General features: G+C 36.7%; 1 protein-coding gene across 1 annotated transcript in view; it reads left to right on the forward strand.

Moving 5' to 3' along the window:
* Bard1 (BRCA1 associated RING domain 1) overlaps positions 1 to 24,231 on the forward strand; it is a 70,534-nt gene that overhangs the window by 19,788 nt on the left and 26,515 nt on the right. The window contains exons 4-7 of the mRNA XM_005396916.2: positions 778 to 1,724; positions 11,826 to 11,906; positions 13,491 to 13,663; positions 22,729 to 22,837. Of these exons, the coding sequence (XP_005396973.1) occupies positions 778 to 1,724; positions 11,826 to 11,906; positions 13,491 to 13,663; positions 22,729 to 22,837 (1,310 nt within the window). The remainder of the gene's footprint in view (positions 1 to 777; positions 1,725 to 11,825; positions 11,907 to 13,490; positions 13,664 to 22,728; positions 22,838 to 24,231) is intronic.

Genomic DNA, 24,231 nt, shown 5'->3' on the forward strand with positions numbered 1-24,231 from the left:
TTGGGGACACACTAATGTTTTTATGAAGTCATTGGATAGCAGTATTAGATATGAAAGAGTACTTGCAAAACTGCTTCAGAAAGTGACAAGAAAAATGGGATATGTGTTCAAACTGTAGGGGGAGTATTTTGAGGGGAATCTATATCATTGTAATAACTTTCAAAATTTAAAACATTCACCATATATTTTGATAATAGTGGTATACCCAATACAGAGAAAGCTAGATCATGTGGTATTATTTTTAGTTTTTGTACTGAGCCTTTAATTTAAAAAGAATAGATATTGGATTTTGTCAGATTTTTTTTTATGTATTTGTGGAGATCATGATACCGTTTTCCTTTAGTTTGTTGATACAGTAAATACGTTAATTTATAAATGTGTCTTTAAACATCAAGCATTAATGTCTTCTACTTATTAAAATCCACACCTATCCTTTTCTCTTTTTTTAATTTTGCTTTTCCTTTCTCTCTTCTTTAATTTTGGACTATCTTTTTTGTCTTCAGCTCTTATCTACTCTAGGTGAAATATGTTTGATGTTTTATTTTCTGCAGTACCTCTGATCTCTGGAACACTGTCTAGCACAAGGTAGCAGTCAGTACATACGTGTCAAGTGAGAGGCTAAGTACCTGCTCTGGAGGAGGCCACAGTCTAGAAGTAGAGAAAGACAAATGCAAATAAGAGGTGACAGACATTAGTAGGACTACAAGCAGAAGTCTTTGGGAGCTCAAGATGAGAGAGTGATCCTTTTAACCAATTACTTTCCTTTCTTTCTATCAGATTTGAAAGAAGATACATCTAGGACAAGGTTATTTAATGATGCAGAAAACAAGAAAAAATCAATAAAAATGTGGTTTAGTCCTCGAAGTAAGAAGGTCAGGTATGTTATGCGGAAAGTTTCAGTGCAAACCCAGCCCCAGAAGACAAAAGATGAAGATGCTCAGCAAGCCTCAGTGTATGAATTCGTTTCCGCAACTCCTCCTACAGTTGTTTCTAAGAGCCCTGTAAAAGCTTCTACAGCATCTGCAAAAAAGCAAAAAAAGAAAACTTTAGCTGAAATTAACCAAGAATGGAATTTAGACACCAAGAAGGAAGGTGGTGAACTTGATCCCAAAGAAGAATTTAAGGAAAAGCAGGTGTCCTTCTGTAGCCAGCCATCCATTATTGGTAGTCCACAGGTAAATGGTGAAATAGACTTACTAGCAAGTGGCTCCATAACAGAATCTGAAAGTTGTGGAAGCTTCACTGAAGTCTTTCTACCATTGGCTGAGCATATAGAGTCTCCAGAAAGTGACAAGAATGAAGTGACTCCTGAAAAAGGCTGTGAAAATGATATTACGTCTAAGCTGTCTTTGCCATTAAGTCATAATGGGAAACGTGAACATTGCAATAGACTTTCTAGGCCTGTTTCTAAGAAGTGTAGAAGCAGTATTCCAAGCACCACTGGAGATGTTAGCCAAACAGTACTCTCAGAAAACATATCATTGCTTGACTGTTCACCACCAGCTTCGAGCAAACCTAAAGCCGATGACACTTTGAGGGAAAATGATAATATATCAGATGACTCTGTTAGCCTTTCACCATGTACACTACCTTCTACACTGAATAGTTCCAGTTATAGACGACTGATGTCAAGCCCCACTGCAATGAAGCTGTACCCCCATGACTTTATGGCCAGAAAAAGAAATCATAGAGGAGAGACTTTGCTTCATATTGCTTCTATAAAGGTAGGATGTTTATTCTAATACAGAGAATGAAACTGTTAGTTAGCTTTCTGTTACTGTACCAAATACCTAAGAGGATCAGCTAACAGAAAGAGAAGGTTTATTATGGTCCATAGTTTTGGAGCCACTATTGTATGAGTGACTAGTCTCATTGCATTGGGCTTGTGGCACAATATCATGGGAGTGAATGACGAAACAAAGCCCTTCACCCCACACCTGGGAAGCGAAAGGGGCAAAAAGGGACAAGGGTGGGGGCCTACTTTGCCCTTTGAGGGCCTGCCCCCAGTGACTTGAAGGCCTGCTGCCAGGGCTCAGTCCTTAGTATTTCTGATACTATCGTTCCGGTGACCACGTCTCCAACACAAGAGGCTCTGAGAGACACTGGAGAGGAAAACTGTAATAGTGACAAGCTGTAAAGCAGTTTCTTTGGGGTTCATGGGAATTAGGCTAAGATTACTGCTGCAGATTTGACACTTCTGGTTCACTTCACTGAAACTGCCTGTTTACCTCAGCACAGTGGCCCCTGACTCTGGGAAGCAAAATCGTGTAGGAGAAAGCCAACATTTATTGATTATTTTGTAGCTCCTTTGCCAAGTGCTTAGGCCTCTTTTTTGTTGACCATTTCTTTGCGTGAAAAATGAGTGCAGCAGAGCTAGAGGCAGTGGGAGAGGGGATAAGCTTCTCTCTGTTTGACGTTCCCTGTAGGCATCCCCTGTATCTGGAAGGGTGGAAGATGTGGTGTGTCCAGTTCTCCAGTGACGCAGCCATTTCCCCATTGGAAATGTCTCCTGCAGTTTGCCGCAAAAATGCTGCTAGTCCTGTGCCTTCCAGTCAGCTCTTTTACTGGCCTGTTTACTGAAGTTAATTCTCTCTGATTACTGCTTTAGCACCTGGTGATCCTGTTCTTCTCTGGAGCATGGCCTGTTTTCTGAGCAGGAGGTTCCACTGGCAGGGTTAGTCTTTGCAGTACAACGAGTGAAAGGAAGTGGGAAGCACCACATCCTTTTAGACCATTAGACTGCTCTGGACTTTATGAAAATGTCAGAAAAGTATCATGTGGTGGCGCTTAGTATGACATTAGTGTAACTTTTATGTTCTCTTGTGACTTTGTATGGTAAATTCACCCAGGATATCTCTGGGGTTTGGCTGGATAGAACTGTGAGGCTTGGAAAGAAGGAACTCTTTGGAAGCTCCTAAAAGTGAGGCTGGCAGGGCAGCAGAAACAGAACCTGCAGTAGACATTGAGTGTGGTCCACTGGTTTCTCTTTTTGTGTGAAGAAAGGGAAAAGTACAAAAATGAGTGTCTCCCAACATTTAGTGGCTTTTTCCCTTTTGCTTTTATTCCAAATTAATGTAGTGAACTTAGTACTGATGCCAGTGGGAGGAGGGGAGAAGGTACCACTGGCCATGCTGAGCGTTTCATGGGAGATTCTTGGACAACTCAAATTATTGAAGTTGGTTTTGGTTATGTTTCAGTGTGATTTCTGCAAAGCATGACTTAGAAGGTAGTCTTTTTATAATCATCTTTGGATAAATAAATATATGTACACAAACTATTATAATCTTAACCTTACAGTGTTCTTGATTTTACAGACATGAGTAGTATAATATTTAATATTTGGTTTCTATGTTTTGCTTTTTGGGAAGTTTCATACCATTAGGCAAATATCCACTTAGGTTAGTCAGGAATTTTTCTTGCAGCTATAAGAATAATTTGTCTTTTTATGGCACATGCACGCCTGTAACTTGGGGCAGGAGGATTCCTGTGAGTTTGAGGCCAGCCTGAGCAACATAGTGAGTTCAAGGCCAGCCTGAACTACAGAGTGAAAGCCTATCTCAAAAAAAAATCTTTTTGGGGGCTGGGGATTTAGCTCAGCGGCAAAAGCGCCTGCCTGGCAAGCGCAAGGTCATGAGTTCGGTTCCCGGTACCGGAGAAAAACCAAAAAAAAAAAAAACAAACAAACAAACAAAAAAAAAAAAATCTTTTTAAATGAGGATCTCTAGACCAAGAGATAGAGAGAGGGAGGAGGGATGGAGAGGGATGAAAGGAAGAATTAAGATGTGTTATGTACATGTACCAACTCCTCATGATGAATGTAATCATTATTGGAAACATATAGTAATAAAAGTAAAAATTAAAAATAAACGAGGATCTCTAGAACCTAGAGTTTAGAGCAGGGTTTGGTGAACTTTTTTAAGGATGTGGTCAACTATTCAACTTTGTAAGACACTCTGTATCAGAACTGTTCATTTCTTCTATCTTAAAGCAATATATAAATGAATAAAACTTTCATAGAAAATCAGGTGGCTGACCCAAGGGCCCTAGTTTGTGTTATCTTGGTCTAGACATGGAAAACAGCTACAGTAGAATATTAAAATAGGAAAAGTAGTGGCACACTGCTGTCTTAGGGGATTTTCTTCATTGACTTACTCGTGACTGCTTCATATAAGTTTTATCGGATTGTCAGTTTACTTAAAAGGCTTGCCAGAATTACATTTACCCATTTTCAGCGAGGTGTGGCACATGCCTATAACTCTAGCATACTAGGAGGCTAAAAAGTAGGAGGATCACAGGTTTTATAGTCTATCCTGGAGAACTTAGTGACTTAGTGAGACCCTGTCCCAACATTTTAAAAAGGGCTGAACTTAATGTGAAAGCTCCAGTACCAAGAAAAAAAAAATTGTTCCTTTAAGCTTAATCATCAAACACTATTTTCTTCATCATTTGGCAGATTCTGATACATTTAGAAAAATCTCACTGATACTTTTCAAATCATGAGTTAACTGTAGTGTTTTTATAAAAAATTTCTATGAGCTGAACATATCCTGTCACCTAGGTTTGATTTTTGTTGTTGTTGTTGTTGTTGTTGTTGTTGTTGCACGAATGCTGGGAATACCACCACCATCAACAACAAAGCCCCCAAAATAAAACAACAGTGGATTTGTCAATACTATGTGTATCTTTTTTAGAAATAATTTTAATCTTATTCTTATCCTAATTTTCTCATTTGTAGCTAAGAATGAGTAATCTTGATGTGCTAGGAAACAAATACTGCAATTCTTTTGTTTTCCTGTGTGTTTTGTGTGCACTTTCTTCAGTAAAGAATTTGAAAGGGGTTTAAAGTTGAAGCTACCATAAAAATGGAACAAGGAGCAGGGAAAGAGCAGAGTACTACTGCATAATGAGTTTAGATTTGGTGACCTTTACTGTGGCCAAAGAAAATAAGGGGAAGTACTAGATCTTTTTGCTAGCAAAAGGTAAGGTTTTTCTTGGTGCTGCTTGTTATAGTTTTTTTTTCCTGGAGCTGATTGGTAGACTTCTAGTTTCCGTAGTTCCACTTGTTCTTCTTGAGTTTCAGGAGGCACCGTTGTTCCCCTGTCCATGATTGGGCTGTACACTGAGGGCAGAGTACAGCAGTTTTTGTCTTTGCTGGGTTTGCTTCCCGTGCTGCAGGTCGAGCTTTTTGGAGTGGTCCCTCGACTTGGGCATGTTATTACCAGCATTCTTTAACACCTTGCTCCAAACCTACTTGGAGGTGTCATTTGGGCCATAACCTTTCCATATCTACCACCCTTGTGGCCACTGCTTGTCTTTACTTTCCCTGAACACTCTTGCTAGTTTCCTGTTGCTTCCAGATCAAACCATCACTAGCTTAGTGACTTACAATGTATTTGTTTGTGTTCGTGGTGCTGGGGATCAAACCCAGGGCCTTGTGCATGCAAGGCAAGAGCTCTACCACTGAACCACATCCCCAGCCCTAATGACTTAAAATGTACAAATTAATTTTCTTATAGTTCTGGAGGTCAGAAAGCTGGCATGGGTTTCACTATGCTGAAATCAGTCTGTCAGCTGTTAGTTTGTGCAGGCTGTAGGGAGGATCAGTTTTCCTCCTCATGTAGGTGGTTGGCAGGCACAACACAGTTCTTGTGATAGGATGGAGATCCTGATTTGTTGGCTTTCAGTTGAGGGCGCTTTGAAAATTTTAGAGACTGTTACATTCCTTAGTTGGTAGCCGTCTCTTTTTTGTTTTTGAAACAGGGTCTCACTATGTAGTTTAGGCTGACACTGAACACACTGCGTAGCCCAGGATGGCCACAACTCACTGTGATCCTTCTGCCTCAGCCTCCAGAGGTGCTGGGATTGCTAGTCTGTGCCTCCACGCCTGGCAAGTGACCCTCTTTCTTCATCTTCAAATCCAGCAATAATAGCCTGAGTCCTTCTCACATCCCTTTCTTTGAAAGGAAAAAAAATAAAACACAATAAAAATGATACAGAATTTCAAAACAAGATGATAGGAAATCAACAATGGTTATTATATTGCATATTGCTGTCTTCAAAGTAGTTTCTCAGATTACCAGATACAGGCATGCAAAATTGATCAAACAATATAAGCACTAACTGTTCCTTTCAATGAACTAGTAGAAATTAGTAGTGTAAATTATCTTAGCTATCTTGTGTGTATATATATATATATATTTTTTCCCCCTTCTTTTCTCCTTTTCCCCATCCCAGTTGTTCTTTTCTTTTGAGCAGTTTCTTTCCCTTTCATAATAACTATTATACCTTTTGGATTTTATTTACTCTTTCAGTTTCTTACACTAGGGAGACAATACGATGTTTACACATGTGGGTCTCATTTATTTCACTTATCAGTGTGGTCTCCAGTTGCGTCCATTTACCTATAAAGCCTTCTAGTTTATGTTTCTTTATAGCTGAGTAATACTCCATTTCTTAAAAATACCACATCCTTTTTATCCATTCCTCAGTTGATGGGCATTTGGATTGTTTCCAAGACTTAGCTATCACAAATCATGCTGCTTTTTACTGAAGTCACTTCCTTTTATCTTACCCTGCTTTCCTTCAGAACTTCTTGGAGGCAGTTCCCTATATGTCAGCCAGAGTGGTTAGACCCAAGCCAGAACGTGGCAATTCTCTGCCGCCTCCCCAGTCTGTAACTCTCTGTACCCCTATTGTTCGAACATCTATAACCCATGTTCCTACTTGAGTATCTATTGTAGTTAAAATGCTATTGATAACATGTTATTGTGAGTTTATGAGAAAGCATTGGAAGTAGAACGTAAGGAGAACACGTTTATTTTTCTAATTTAATAACAATACTAAGGATGCAAAAATTTTCTCTTTTCTGTTATGTCACCGTTGCTTGAGAATTTGCTGGAATCTCCCTCCCCTGATCTCTCTGGCACAAATTCTTTACATGACAGTGATTATTTTAGAACTCATGCCGCAGTCGTGAACTCACTGTGAAGTAGAATGACTTGCAGTAGAATGTGCCGTGATGTGTTTTGCAGTGCAGACGTGATTGATTATCTTGTGAAGGGGTAAGGTCTCTTAAAATACGGTGAAGGTGGTGGAGATCTCGAGTAGAAAGTCCCTTATGAGAAGTCTCCTTCAGAGGTTGACTCTGTAATTCATTATACCTTTAGGCAGGCATGTTATTACTACGTATCCTTTATACTAGTTCCACAAGAAAGTAGCAAAGGACACAAAAACAAACTTGCATCTATGGTATGTTCAAAATTTTAATTTCTGGAATATTCCTTGGAGTGAGTACAGTATCCACCTTTTCCAGTTAGCCACCACCCATGTAGAAGTCTGCTTTAGAAATAGCAGTAACTTACTGTAGTGTTAGCTGGGTAGTGTTAGACTCCTTTATGAGATTAATTTTGTTAAGCAAATTCTGAGTAAGAAGTCAAAGTGTGTAATGTATTTTAGAGTTCTATTCCAGAAAAGAGAGAGAGTGAGTGTGTGTGTGTGTGTGTGTGTGTGTGTTAGTGTGTTATATTTAAAACAACAGCTAACTGCTAAAGGGAAAATTTTAGCTACGTGGTTATATTGCAGAAATAATTTTCATTGTACTTAATTGTAATGTCCTATATTGTTTTTATGTAGATTTTTATTATTAATGATATTTTAGAAGAGCTAATCTTTATAAGAAGGAAAAAATTGTGTGTTTTTGGAGAATTAATTTATATTTTGGAATATGCATGTATCTGCAATATATGAGAATGTGTGAAGAGTCTTTCATTGAAGTTAGCATTGTGAAAATTTAGTAGAACACACACATGCATTCCTTATTTTCAGCCTTTAAAGTATTATTTGAAAATGCCAAATCCATTTAAAATTTCTTGTAAGTCTTAATAAATACTTTCCTTAGGTGAATTTTTTGGCTATTGCTTAAGGAAGCCTCAATTCTTTCAAGTGGTGAGAAAAGTGAATGCTTCTTAGCAGAAAGTATTCGTTTAGAGAAGAAAGTAATTTTTAAAAAGGAGAAGCACAAGTTAATTTATTTCCTTGAAACTTTGTATCTATTCAAACTTACCCTGTTACTCTGGACCCTATCTAATTATCATAATTTTATTTATGTGCATGACATTAAATTTACATAGAGAAAAAGATGAAAATACAACAAACTCTTAACTGCTAGGGAGGAGACAGCAATTGGGTATAAAAAGGAAGCAGTTTGCTAATCAGCTATAAAGTTTTAGGAGGTGGAGTGTTAATAGAAGATACCTTTGATAATATGAAGAAGTGAAGAAAGAAAAATAGTGATCGTCTAACAACTTACAAGAGAGGCAGCTTGTGTTCAAACTGTCACTGTGTTCCTATTTGACTGTTCCCATGTGACTGCCATTTCACATTTACATAGAATTAAATGTAGGCATTTTCCAGGTTGTTCTAAAAATATATTTTGTAGAAATTTGTTATGTTGAAGGTAGAGAATATGTGTGTTTCTGGCAGCTTGTCCAGTGTTCAGGAGATAATTTTAAATTATTCAACTTTGTATTTTGCTAGATGTCCCTGGGTTCATTTGGAAGTAACTAGAATATAGAGCAAAAGTTGTTAAATATATGATACATACTATATTTTCTTTTTTCGAGACAGGGTCTCACTAAATAGTTTACGGTGGCCTTGAACTCACTATGTAGCCCACGCTGGCGTCCATATCAGTGATCTCCTGCTTCAGCCTCCTAAGTGCTGAGATTATAGGCGTGTACCTCCACACCTAGTTGATGACTTGTATTGGAAGTATAGAATTTGTGTCTTTCGGAATTTTGGTTTTGTTTGTTTGTTTTGTGAAGCAGGGATTGAATCCAGAGTCTTTGTATTGAGTTACATCCCCACTCGTATTTTTTTATTTTGAGACAAGGTCTCACTAAGTTGCTAAATTTTTCAAGCTAGTCTTAAACTTGTGATCCTCCTACCTCAGCCTCTCAGAATACTGGAAACACATTTGTGTAAATAAATTTGAGATACATATAATGCTTACTTTGAGGCACATTAAACAGTTAAGGGCGTTTTGTTAACTTCAGGCCTTAACAATATAAGCTTTGTGTGTCTGTTTGTGTGTGTATGTATTTGTGTATTTTCCTGAAAATTTTTATGCTCTATTTGGGAAGTAGCTGAAATACGCAGATAGAAATAAATGAAAATGAAAAGCAAAAGTTTTATATTTATGGGACATAGTATTTCTATATTGTCAACTTTCTGAAGAGGAAAAACTTCAGAAAAGCATATTGTCTAAGTTACAGTTCAACAGGAGTAAGAAGTAATGGTAACTGCACACAGTAGGGTGACTATAGATAGTGTATTTTATTTTATTTTATTTTATTATTTTATTTTTTGAGACAAGGTCTCAGTATGCAGTTTGGGCTGGGCTTGAGCTCACTTTGTAGCCCAGGCTGGTCTCGAACTTGGAGTGATCCTCCTGCCTCAGCCTCCCGAATGCTGGGATTACAGGCATGCACCACCACGCCTGGCTGGTAGGGTACTTTAAATATCAGAAACCTAGAAGAAAGGATTTTGAATGTTTTCACCATAAGGAACTAATACACGTTTGAGAAGATATGTTTTCCATGATTTAAATGTTCTACAATGTATAGGTGTTTCAAAAGTCACATGATATCATAAATGTGTACAATTTTTATATTTTTATGTCTGTTAAAGAAGAAATACAAATTTTAAAAAGAGTGTAGAAGGTTGAAGATTTCATTCTCCCTTAAAGAAACATTTTACAAAACCAACTGAACCCAAAACTGGGTGATATTTGTCGTATGTGGCTTTGTTTACTCTGCCTCGTTCAGAGTCAGCTCTGTTATCTTCATGGACAGTGCCTTTCTCATGTTTCCTTAAAGAGCTGATTTAGTTATATTGGCAGTGACTGGTAATAGTGTAGTTTTAGGAGAATTTTACCTTTATTGTTCTAATTTTTTTTTAAAGTTTTAAGAGTTGACAATACTTACTTGAATACATAATCAGATATGAAAGATAGATGTCAGATTTTTTCCACATTGGATTAAGGGACTCAATGGAGAAATGACAGTATTAAATAGTTTGAGGACTACATAGCTTCACTCTGGAGGAAGCACCAGAAAGAAGAGTGAGAAGAGTGAGGCCTTGGGGTGTGTAGCTAGCTAAGTGGTAGAGCATGTGCTTAATTAACAGCAGGAAACCCAGGGCCGATTCCCAGCACTATCCCACCCAAAACCAGGGGTAAATATTAAATGATGATTTCATTGGTTATTTTGAATATTTTTTCCTCATCTTTTTTCTGTTATTTTAAACAGCAGCTGCTTCTGCATGAAAATACTTTTGAGCAAATAAGGTGAATATAAACTAATAGGATAAATAGAGCAACTAACAATAAAGCAACCATTTTGGGCAGTTATAACATCGATTTCACTGAATAACCTCCTTCACTGTGAATCTTTTTTTTTGTTTTAATAATACTGAGAAACCATTTTCATGCATATTCAGTTTTTTTTCCACAAGTGGAATGATAACTTTAAGAACTTCATGATGTGGGCAACTGAAGTGAATAGAAAATTCTCAGAAGAAGTACAATTGGCAAATAAATACATGAAAAATGCTCACCATTGTAACCATCAGAAACATGCAATTTAAAACTACACGGAAGGGGCTGGGGATTTAGCTCAGTGGCACAGCGCCTGCCTGGCAAGTGCAAGGTCGTGAGTTTGATTCCCGGTACTGGAAAAAAGTAAAAAAATAAATAAAACTACACTGAGATATCATCTTACCCCAGAAAAAATGACTGTCATCAAAAAATCTAAAGATAACGAATGCTTGCAACGCGGTAGGGAAAAAGGAACTCTTATGCATTGTTGGTGGGAATGTAAACTAGTATAACTACTATGGAACTCTGTGGAGAGTCTCAAAAAACTAAAAATCAAAATTCCATTTGACCTAGCTGGCCCCCTTTTAGGTATCTTCTCAAAAGAGTTAAAATCATCATCTTTCAGGGATTGATGTATATCCATGTTTATAGCAGTACAATTTATAGTAACTAGGTCTTGGAAACAACATATATGTCCATCCACAGATGAATGGGTAGGGAAAATGTATTTATATACACAATGGAGTACTACACCACTATAACGAAAGATAAACATGAGGCATTTGTAGGTAAATGGATCCAATTTGAAAACACAGTGTTAAAAGAAATGTCAGACACACAAGCTTAAATATCACGTGGTTTCGCTTATGAGACACACTGTGTAAACATGCACAAAAAGCAAGATAGAACAGAGATAAATAGGAAGTAGGGAGAGGTTCAAATACTCTCCCAAGCTACATATTCCATTGTTTCAAAAATACTTTAATATATATGGTAATTTGTTTCATTTACACTACTACTTTATTTTAGCTCATTGAAGAGAAAGGTTTGTTTCATTCTGCTTTGTAAGAATCTTTGGTCTGTCTTGGCCTCTTGAGTAACTGTTTTGAAAATTATATACACACTGTATTAACTATTATTCTCTTGTTTTGTTATAAAGTTTTGTTTTATTTTTTCATAAAATCTTCATTATGATCAGATGATCATTGGCCATTGGCTTTTTTCCAGTAGTATATTTAAAGGAATTTTGAATATGGCCAGGGTTGTTTATTTAGTATCTTAAAATGAATTTTGAATAAAGACTATCTCAGAATTATTTGTACATATGTGACTCACTTCTTAACTTATGAAAAGTAAGTAAAGAGGTCAGTGTCTTTAAAAGAAATTTTCAGTATCTTGCTTTGTTTTTGATGCTTTCAAACACCTTTTCATTTTTTCATTATTCTTCCAGGGTGATATACCGTCTGTTGAGTACCTCTTGCAAAATGGAAGTGACCCAAATGTGAAGGACAATGCTGGATGGACACCATTGGTACTTTTCTTTTTTCCTTTTATTCTGGGATTTTTTTTATTCTCCTTCTCTCTATGTTTATGTTTTACAGTTTATAGTTATGTGGTTGTCTATGTATCATTCTCTGCCACTGACACACACATTTTTAGCCTGATGAATTCGTGTTTTCACTGAATATGAGAAAATAATTATTTTCCATCTACTTTTTCAGTTGTGACAGGCAAAAAAATTGGCTACCTTTTGACTACTTTTAGATTTAGAATCTAGCTGCACTACATTGCTGAATTAGCTCATGTATAGAGGTAACTTACTACAGTTGACATGAGGTTTCATTTTACAGCTTGCTTGTCACTGAAACCCAATTTCGCAAAATGAAGTCAGAAGGACTGAGTATGGCACATGATCACAAAGGAGTACTTCTTACTGAAGATCTGTCTTAGCTTTAATTATACCCTGTCTGATATAATTGCAAATAGATCAAAGCAGTAGAAAGCTTTTCTTACATTAAATATTTTTAAATCTTTGCTTTTTATTACTATAAATATAGTATGAAGAATATTTAGGGAGGAAAATGACAAAAACACCTGGAAAAATTTGGTACACAGTCCAGTTACATTAAGAGAATAAGTGTAAGGTTTGAATGCATTCATAGAAGAATCAACAAGTGAGGTGGATTCTAGAACTTAGGAGATACTCATTAGATCAGGTGCAGAAAAAGTATGATGGCATGTATAATGACTTCTCCTTGCCAAAGTCTTAAGTACTGAGGGTGTATCTGGGTCAGCATCCCTGTAATGTTTGGACTCTGCTGGCTTACTGATCTTTCTCAAAGGCTAAACTTAGTTTTAAAGCCACTAAGGCAAGTTATGATAAAGATTGATGAGTGATTTAAAAGGATCTGATGCCTAATTTGAATTCCTTTCTCCTAGAATAGACCTACAGATGGTGAGCATGGTGTCACCTATTATGAATAGAAGTAGATGTACTAAAAAGCATGGTATACCAGAGATTTAGGAGAAGTCAACATTGTGGCATTGGTGGAGTTCATTAGGCATGAGGAAAGATTTGTGTGTAAGGCATCTGTGAGCATTCTGCTGATAGCAGTTATGTCATTCATTTCTTAAGCTCTTTTCAAATACCTATGCTATGTTATTTCTTTTGTCACTGACACTAGTTATCCAGTAATCCTTTGTATCATCAAAGAGAATTTGTATAATAAGCATATCTGGGATATCCACTCTGTTGGGTAGATATGTGTTTATGGTGGTCCACCATTCGTGTATGACTTGATACAGTGAAGAAAAATTTCAGATTTTACCCATGGTGTGGTTTTTAAATACTCTTTCTTACTGTTCAATTGTAAGACAAACTTAGAAGTTATAGTTGAACTAAAGCTACATTTTATTTTACAAAAAGAGCATTTGACCAAGCCTTGTCTTTTCCTGAGAATTGCACAGATTATTGTTAGTGACTTTTACTCTGTCAACGACATAAGGTCTGTATGCATAATATGTATGTTAGAATAATTTACTGACTGTGGTTCTGATTTCTTTCTCTAAAGTGTAGTATTATATTATCCTTATTATTTTTCTCTCTCTTAATTAGCATGAAGCCTGCAATCATGGACACCTGAAGATAGTAGAATTGCTGGTCCAGCATAAGGCCTTGGTGAATATCACTGGCTACCAGAATGACTCGCCACTTCATGATGCAGCCAGGAATGGGCACCTGGACATAGTGAAGCTCTTACTGTCCTGTGGAGCCTCCAGGAGTGCTGTGTAAGTAGTCATCATCTGACTAACCATTGGGTTCCACACTGAAGATCAGCACTTGTGCTCTTTTTTTTGAAGAAACAGGTATTTTGAGATTTGCTGTGTTACTTCAGAAACGGTTGTCAAGTCCATTTTGGAATTTTTTCATTTTTTACTCTATACATTGATTCCTACATATAAAACAGTGTCATTAACTTAATTATTTTATGCTACTTAATTCTTTAGAATTATTTTAAATATCCCATTCTTTAGCTTAACAACAGTTAAAAGTGTGTAAGAATTCAGATATGGGGCGAGTGCAGCTGAATTATTTCTTAAAGATTTTTTCACATTATTCAAATGAGGCTCTGAGTAAATTGTTTTGCAGTGTCAGGGTACAGAGGCACATTAGTGAGTGCTGGCGGCTGCATTTTAAAATTGCTGTTGTCAAGAGTATCACAAACAAATGCTATATGTAGATTTTATATCTTTAATCTGTAACTTGGCTCATGTCTCCCTATATATTATTTTACTCTTTTCAGTTAATTAGATGGTTGAAATGAAAATGCAAGAATTGCCTCTCTGTGCCCCCATTGCTTCTATAGACTGGGAGAGAGCACACAAAAGTCAGGCTTTCCCTGGTTGCAAAAGCGAGTGAGAATTATAAAATGCAGTTTCTAGGTTGTCACTTTTTATAGGTAAACATTTATCATAATTAAAAACAAATTAATAATGCAGGAATGTACAATACCATTGTGCTGTTAATGTCATCCATCTCTTTTATTTCCCACCACAAGTTATAAAACAGTTGTGATATATATGTATATATGTGATATATAGTCTTTTTTACAGTTTTCTGTGTGTGTGTGTTTATGTGTTTGAATGTTTGTACACATGAATCTAACAGTACTTCATAAGGGTCTAACAGATACAACCCTCCTGTGGGTGTGTAGTAAGCCATTTGAAGAAGCAAGTGATTTCTTGGGTCAGGTGAAACTGAATAGTTCCATCCTAGGGTTCTTAAATCAGCTGTGACTACTTTAATGAATGGAGCACTGGTCAGGGTGTTAGGGAATCCAGTTTTATTTGTGACTCCATTATTGACTTTATAGCTATAGGCAGGTTAATTTCTGTGCCTTGGTATCCTCACCTATAAAACATTGGTGACGCCTGCTGCTTTTCTATTTCTTTAGAGCATAGTGAGGATTAATGAGCCAAAACACAGAGCCTGTCCTGTGGTTTGTACACTGTGACTCTTACACTGCAGTGTGAGGACTTAGGAATATACAAGGAATTGGGCTGGGACAGTGAGTGAGTCTCCTTCAAAAGTGTCTTTCCAGGGAGATCAGGTACCTGCTTTGATTGGTTTGTTTGGTAAAATGACTGACTCATGTGTCTCTATGTAGCCCAACACTGTGCAGTAGACCTTTGTGCACTTGTGGAAATGTTTGTGCCAGTGCTGGGCATTCAGTAGCCACTAGTCACCCATAGCTATTGAACACTTGAAAATTGCCTGTCACTACTGAGGTATTAAATTCTCAAATGTATTTAATTTAAATAGCCCACCTGTGCCAGGTGACTCGTGCATTGAACAGCTGGTTGATACAAATCGGGCAGTTGGGAAAGAGTGACGAAGAGGTCAGGATTGCTGCTGGATAAAGAGAGTGGGCAGATGCATATATGACCTTAGTGCTCAGGTATAAGAGGGTGACTGCTATTTTTAGAAATTGTTACTCTCTACTTCTGGTTATCATAGTGAACTACTTCTGTTTTTTTCTTTTTGTTTTATGTTGTACTTTTTATCTCATTGGCTTTACCGGTTTTCCTGTTGATTTCCTCTTTTGATTCCTTTGCCATACTGCAGCCTTAGTATTTAAAAAAAAAGTATAGGTCTTGCCAAATCATGTTACTTAAAAATCTTTAGTGGCTTCTTTATAATGTATTTAAAATACTCTTCAAACTCAAACCTGGCTTTTAAGGCCCTCACTGGTCTGAAGTGCTACTTACTTTTCCTCCTTATGTCTCTTTCCACAGTTCCTCCTGTACCCCTTTCCTTCAAGCAATTTTTGTATTAGCCTTTCTGAATTTTTATTTCCTTCAAATGTGCCAGGCTGTTTTACCTCCTTGCCTTTATACATGGCTTTCACATTGTCTATCTAAGAGTCCATTGTTAAGGAAGAAAGATTGCTTTAATCTTGGATAATGAGAAATTTTATATCATTTAGTATTTGTTGTTTGGGAATTTCTATACTGGAAACTGTTTAAGACTTCTATGAGTCAGTACTTACTAGAGAAAGAGATTTAATGCAGATATACAAATATATAAGAATTTACAAGATTGCCTTACAGTGGCCACCAGAGTCAGGTGTGGAAGAGTGCAGAAGAGCTGTCTGTGTACTAGAGATGTGAAGAATCCAGTCAAAGGTCTGGAGCTTTGTGGACACTGACTTTCTGTAGTATGTGGACACTGTAGTGTCCTGTGCAAGTCTGCATCAGGAGGCCAACGGGTCCATGATGGAAGCTTGAAGGATCTGTGCTGGAGGCTGAAGAGTCTGTGCTGGAAACCAGGAGATGACATGCAAGGTGGAGGTGAAGACTGGAGCTCTGGAGTGCCTCAGAGGAAATAGAAGGTGGCCTTCCTTGTTTCCCTTTCATTCCATTCAGGTGTCAAGCCTGTCAGAGGTGCTGTCACTCACACCTTAAAAGGGTGGGTCTTCTGTTTTCAGTAAATCCCCTCAGCCACACCTAGACTGTGCTGATCCAACTTAATTGGGCGTTTCTTACTCAGGTTGACACAGTTAACTATCACAACCTCATTGGCCTTCCATTTTCCACACTACCTTCTGTACATCGCAGAGTGGACCTAGGATGAAAGTTCTTGTTGCTTAGAACCATTTGTAGTATGTGGAGAATTTTAATGTGTGCTTTGTGTGTGTCTGAGTCTTAACAGATACATAGAATGTAGGATTTGATACTTGCTCTGCTGTTACTAGATTTTTTTCTTGAAAGGATGTTGAATTCTTAAGTAGAGGATATTATATGGGCCATTGGACCTATTATTTCTCCTCTTGCCCTAGTTACTTCTTTTTTAAAAAAAATGAACCACCTACAACAGGGATAATTTATGTTTTAAGGCTTTATAAACCATGTTGCTCTTTTGAATGATTGTGCTTTTTCCTGCTCACAGCAAGCAAAGTGATTTGAAATATTAAATCTTTGTATTTGCAATTTTATAGTTGTTCATAAAGGATTTCATTCATGGATTGTCGTGGCATTCTGTCATGCATGGTAGGTTTGGCATTAGTAAAAATGCCATGCATATATTTTTGCATATTGGATGATCTGTATATGCAGGTACAGGTTTAAATTTGTCCATCTCTCCTTTCTCATTTTTACTATTCACAGCACAGTTGTAGGTGGGTGTGTCTCGTGTCATTTCTGTAAGGAAAACAATACTAAGTGGTTTTTCTGCATTCTGAACTCTTCCTTTGCCTGAAACATTAAATACCTGAGCTTAACCCTTTGCCAAGTGTTTCTCTTTCATCAGGCTTGGCGATCAGAAAGAATCCTTAAGAAAATGATTTTCCTGTTTATCTGGTTCAGACTCTTAATCTTCAGATTGTACAGGCAGGAAAATGAAAAGTTATCCTTTAATATTAAAAAAATCATAAGCCTATACTTACTAATTATTTGAATCTGAATTGTCATTACAAAAGTGGGCATAAAGTATACCTTAAAATTGGGGAAAATGATGGTAAGAGGCTAACAGTTGAACTCTTCCTGTGTTTTCTTGTTTTTATTCCGTATCTGTCTCCTAATAATGCAAATATAGCTATTAATAGCAGTCACCAAGCTGGTACAGTACTATATGCCAAGTACTATTCTAATCACTTGTAATGTGTTCACTGGTCTTAGTAGTAATCTTAAAAGATGAGTTGCATTATTACCCTCATTTTTACATACAAGGAAGCAAGCACAGTAGTTCTAATTTGTCTAAAGTCACACAACTTTTAATAGGCAGAATTGAAATTTAAATTCAGGCATTTGTATTCTCTCTCTTTCTCTCTCTCTCTCTTTTTTTTTTCTTTGTACTGAGATTTAAACCTAGGGGCTTTGCACTGCTGTACATACTCCTAACCCTTTTTAAGTTTTGAGCTAAGGTCTTGCTAAGTTGGTTGGACTGGGTTTGAATTTGAGATGCTCCTGCCTCAGCCCCCCTAGAGTACCAGGATTATAGGCATCCGTCACTGTGCCTGGCTTGGAATCCTGTCTGTTAACCACATGCCTGGTTGATGCCATCCTCCTGCTTACAGCTATTTCTAGATATGTTCAGGGCCTCTTCTTTCCCTGAAAAGAAGATCTGACCTTTTCTTTTTAGTATATATGCTGCTGAAGTGAGCGCAAGACCCAACCTTTAACATTACCCCTTCGTTCTTACATAATGTGGCCCATTTATAATTTCAGAACAACCCGTTCCTTGTAGTGCACTTTTTTTTTAAGTCTGTATTTCTGATATGCCACGCTTTTGCACTTAACATACTTCATACACTTTCCTACCTCTGTATTCCCTACTCTTTCCTTTTTCAGAAAGCTCTGGAAAACTTCACTAAATTTCACAGTCCTCCTTATGTGCTTCTTTCTGTTTTGTCCACTGAGCTTCATAAAGGCACAAACAGCTTTTTATGTCATTGGTTCATTAGTGCCTAAAAGAATTCTTGATACATTAAGAAAAAAAGGGACTTGATGAACAAATTAATAGTCTTCAAACTGATTACAAAGCAGTATTTATAATTTCCCCTATGTGTACAAGCAAGTGTACTCATTCTGTGTGTCATATAAATGACTGTTGCTAGTGGTAAAATACGCATCTCATCTATACATGTGTTACATATGTATCCATTTTCATATAGACTCTACTGTCAATGTATGTCAGAATAAATGACCCTCGAATATTTCTCACTCAATAAGCAGTATCTTATGAACACTTAGATCTGTTAAGGTTTTAAAATTTAAGATCTTTATCTTTAAAAGCTTTATAATGAAACATTTTCCAAAGTATGATTTGAAATCACAGCCAAAAAAAAAAAAAAAAATAGGGCAGGAATAGATTAGAAAAAAACCCTCAAAAAATCTGTGTACTCTGTTATAAAGGAGCGGGGGGAAAAATGGAATTAAAGGGTATCCTCTTTGTCAAAAATCATGGAAAATGCTTCAGTACCTAGAAAGAAAGTGTAATTCTTAGGATTCACGATATATAAAGTGTATTATTTATATATAATCATATGAAATTTATTGAATTATAAGCAACTCTCTTTGATAGGGCCTTAAATAACTAAACTGTCAAAAGTGGTACAGGTGAGAGTTAATGGCATTCTCATGAATTGCATGTAAATTTAGCAGTTAAGATGCTGAGATTTTCCTGTATCCTGATAATATCTTTAAGTACATTGGTGTTGCATCAACCTATATAATTTAACTAATAGACATGTGTGCCTCTGGATTTTCACAGCTGCATTTTGTCTGTGCTTCTAGCTCTAGTGTTCAGTCAGCCTTATGCTGCCTGTTTTATTGTTTCTTGTATTTGGCCCCTACGTTTGAGCACATAGTGATTCCACTCTTCAGCTTAATAGAAAGCTTTCTTCCATCAGATTCATACATTTCGGCAGTGGAGAGAGTCCTTGCTCAGGCTTTTTACATTCATCTCAGTATTCCAGTTTCTAGTCCTGGGCTCAAGGCCATTTCCCTTGCCACTGTGTGTGCTTCACCTGCTTGGAAATCATCTACATTTCATCTCATTACTTGTGGTTTGCTTTAGACTTTATCTGTTTGATACTTAGTACTGAACGGGAATTTATCCTTAGTAAGATTATAGGCAAGGACAATATTTTCTAAATCTTAGCATAGCTTTTTAGGATATCTGATTTGAGTGTTTAATGCCAGTCTTTTGGTTTAATGCCAGAAAATAAGAGAACATACTATATTTTTAAAAAAATCATTCTGTAATCTTCCTTTGTAACCCTTTCTAATAAAATAGTAAATTATTTATATCTATCTTGAGTTCATGCTATTGCAGTAGATCTTTTTGTGTTTGTTTTGAGATGGTCTCTCCATGTAGTTCAGGCTGGCTTTGAACTCACTAAGTAGCCTAGGTTAGCCTTGAACTCACAGTGATCTTCCTGCCTCAGCTTCCTGAGTGTTGGGATTACAAGTATGTTTCATTATTCCCAGATATGTTGCAGTAAATCTTCTCTTAAAAAAAAACAAACTGATTGTGTGATGGGGAATAACTCATTTATCACTGTCTACAGTTAGCCATCACATTGGTAGTGCCTGGTGTTTGTGACATGTGATTTCTCCTTGTCCTTCCTTAGTACCTGTAGTACCTTTGTTTTTCCCCAAAGGAAATAGATCTAATTCTGTGCATTTTATGATTTTTCATGCTAGGCCTATAACCCAAGTGTTAGTCCATTCATGTGTATGATTATGTGAAGAAAGCACACCTTTCTTGTGCCCAAATCATAAAGAAGAGATCTTACACAGGCCCCAACTATTGCTATGGTTTTTTTGAAGTTTCTACATATAAACTGTGTCTTATTCCACATTTGAGTGGTTGACAGCAAAGCAGAGGCAATCTGACAGGATTTGTTGGTTCTTTCTGCATGATGTGGGACTGGTTTAATTGATTATCTCTCTGTAGCATTTATAACATACTGTTCTTTACTTTGCTAGCAGTACAGGAGAGCTGAAGCACCTTTTGTATAAGCAGAAGCTGTCTGTAACGTAAGTGGAGAATGATTTAAGGACATAGGAAATAGTAAATTTCGTTGTAAAGTAAGGGTCCTAAATGTAAATAGGATTCCTGCTGGCCAATTTACAAAGCAGTTCTTTAGAAGGCAAAAGCCCCTGACTGGTTCAGATGGTTGTTTTTTCTTTTTGGTTTAAAATGCTGACTAGCTGATGGTGGTACTTTGAGAAGCATTTTGAGTTAATGATTTTTCATGTTATTTTGGACACCTATTTGTATTGGTATAAAAAAAGCTATGCTGATGTCATCCAGTTACTGTGCATTAAAAATGCACTTTTGTCTTTCTTTGAGGTATAAAATTAATATGTTAAAATGTCCTCATGTGTTCAGCGACGTTTTTGTTGTTGTCTACTTTTGTACTTGGTAGTTTAAGAACTATAGTATTGGTTCTCTAACTCAGATTTCTCTTTTTGGATTTTCATATTTGTAGCATGTATGTGTGAGGAGATTGTATACTGGTATGTGGCACAATGATTTAGAGTATGAAATTAGGAAGTATCAAAGGGGATGATATTCTTCTAAAATACTGTACTCTGAGTTTGTCTGCTCTAAAGTGGACAGTGACTTGTGCTACTTTGTGATAAACCAGGAAGCGGAAGCACAATCAATTGAATTTACTTTGAATGGAAGTCTGTCAGATGTAAACTATGTAAACCTGGGCATAAAGTAGAACTTGAAAATATATACAAACTTCTCTTTATTTATCCAGCATTGTCCAGAAAAGGAGTGATGATGATTATGAATAACAGTCTTTAGAAACACATTTGTTGTGGCCCATTTCTTATCTTAATCCACTAACTTTTTCCCCTTCACTATGCCATTGAAGCAGACAACACACGTGCCCTTGTAGAGACTTACAACTCTCATGTACATGACCTCTGTGCAGTGTCAAACAGTTAACACGTTCCCTCTTAATGTTCCACAGTTTCCTTCTGACCTTTTTCTACACGCTCAATACAATTTATAAAATTCATGTACCATGTTTATTATTTATGTCCTGTTTAACAGGTTGCATTTTTCCTCTGAATTCTTATTTGTGATTCTGTGGATGGAACCCTGGGCCTTAGCAAGTGATGTCTCACTGAGCTACATCCCCAGCTCTCATGAACTGTAATGATAGCTATCTGTAACTTTTTAAATATATATAATATATATTTATATAGAATATATATCGTAATGTTAAAAACCATAAAAGATTGTAAGTAGGTGTTCATTTTGAAACTGTATTGCCATAGTATGATATGTTAAAATAATACATTGAAGCTATATACAGTCATATACACCTTGGTATTGAACTGCTGTGAAACTCACTGAATTTGGTATGTGACATGCAAGCCAGATCTTGGTGTGGATTTTCTCTTGACTTACTACTCTTTCCAGTCTAAGATTTGTTTGGTATAATTTGTTTTATACCTTTCTACCTCCCAGAACAAATGAATTAACAGTGAGTACCTAAGTACAACTGTATATGGCAGTACAATAATAGACAAAGTCCTATAGTTTTAGCAAGTTACTTATAACCAGAAGACTAAAGATGGGCAATATTGAATATTACTGGAACAAACAAGGAAAATGAGATCTTAGTCAAGTCATTGGAACCTGCTTGTTTCTGCTTTCCTTGTCTAAAAAGGATTGAGGTTATATTGTGATCTCCAGAGATTTTTTCCAGTGTATTATTCTGTGGCTTACAAATTAGTGCATGCAGAGAATCCTGGATCACATTGTCTTTTGAACCATAGTGTTTTTCAACAATGGTTGTGGTCATTGTAGATCATATATACACATTGAAATTAGTTTTTAAAATGCTTTGTTCACTATTTTAGTAATGTTTGTCATATCAAAGTTTTCTTTTCAATGGATCTAAATGCCTATCCTGTGAATTTATCTAATCTTGAAAGCCTGTAATAGCTATGGAAGATGACTTATATTTCAATGTGAAAACATCCCATCCGTAATGATTAATGATTAAGAAATCGTATTTTGAAATATGAATAGGAATACACAAGAATGCAAAATTGTGAAAAAAATCGTATGTAGATTATAATATATTCAATTAAAATACTCTATAATCTAATGTTAAATTGAAATTTCACATCTTTTCTCTGTTAAATTCAGCAACTTTTGTTATTCAGTCCTTATGCCTAACATGAGTTCTGAGTCATTTATTGTCGTTAAAGTTGTGTGTCATTAAGGGTGTTGGAAAAACTGTTCCACCAGTACATTCATTTTAGTAAGAATCAAGTCACACATTTTATTTACTTAAATCCATCTGCACTTATTTTATCAGTAACATATTTGGTCTGCGGCCTGTGGATTGTACAGACAATGAAAATATGAAGTCATTATTGCTGCTACCAGAGAAGAATGAATCATCCTCAACTAGCCGTTGTGCAGTTGTAAGTATGGATGTAGCATTGGGACATTTATATCTTTTATTGAAATTGGTTATGAAAGGAACATAATGAAAAAATTTCCAGTTAGCAAATTGCTTTCATTCACTAAACAGTTATTGAGTACTTCCTGAGTATTAGCTACTGTAGATTCAAAGACATAATCAGACTAAGTCTATCAAGAAATACTTATTAAACCTGCTCAGTATTTTAGGCGGCATTCATATAACAATGAATATGACTGATAGAACTCTTATTTCAAGGAATTTACTTGCTAGTGAGAAGTAAAAAAAAAAAAAAAGACTGTGTATCTACGCTAATATAAATAAAATGACTTCAGAAGCTTGTATTTGAAGATTCTGTGGAGCATAATTGGGTAGAGGTAGTGGTCTTCTGAAAGGGCACTGTTTTTTCTAGGGCTGTTGAGGAGAGCCTTTAGAGAACTGATATGAATTCAAACCTGACTTCTTACATCCTTACAATCTCAGCACCCTGGGAGACTGAGGCTGGAGGCTCAAGCCAGCCTGGCCAACTTAGCAAGATCCTGTCTCAGAATGAAAAGTAAAAAAGAAAGGAGCTGGAGGTACAGATGCACCTCAGTGTTAAGGCCCTAAGTTCAATTACCAGTACTGGGGGGGAAAAAACCCATAAAAAGGATAGTGCTGAGAAGGAGGCAGCCAGGTAACAGTCTGACGGTACATAGGCCTTCATTGGATGAGCCTGGCATGTGTGAAGGTTAGATAGAACATGGAGACCACTGAATAAGAGTAGTGAGAAATTGTTAAAAGGATTAAGAGCACTAAAAATTCATGGTTAGCTTTTGCTTTAGAGTTCACTCTGTCTGGTTTATGAAAGGGACTGTATGGCAAGAGTAGAAGCAGAGAGATCACTCAGGACTGTTTATCATGCCAGGAGGATACCAACATGGCCTGGGCTAAGGGAATGGCAGAGGAGACTATAAGAAGTCAGGAAGTGTAGTATAGACATTTGAGTTAATGCCAGTAGGGCATTCTGATGAATTACATATGAAGCATGTGGAAAGACTGGAATTAGCATGTGATACCATTGCCGCCATGGGGAAGGGAATTAGTATCCAGTTTGTCAGTTTTATGTCTGCAAGATATCAACTGGAGATTTTGAATAACTAGTGGGATATATGTGAATCTGGAGCTTAGGAGAAAGGTATAAGCAGAAATGGAAAATATGCCTTTTCCTTAACCCATGCCTTACTGGCGAGTATGGATGTAAAATTTTTAGTACACATTGTAATAAATTCATACTAGGAGCTATTAAAATATTCAGTACAGGGGCTGGGGATTTAGCTCAGCGGCAAAAGCGCCTGCCTGGCAAGCGCAAGGTCGTGAGTTCGGTTCCTGGTACCGGAGAAAAACCAAAAAAAA

This window comes from Chinchilla lanigera, unplaced genomic scaffold, assembly GCF_000276665.1.
Source record: "Chinchilla lanigera isolate Chin_1 unplaced genomic scaffold, ChiLan1.0 scaffold00056, whole genome shotgun sequence".
NCBI lineage: Eukaryota > Metazoa > Chordata > Mammalia > Rodentia > Chinchillidae > Chinchilla > Chinchilla lanigera.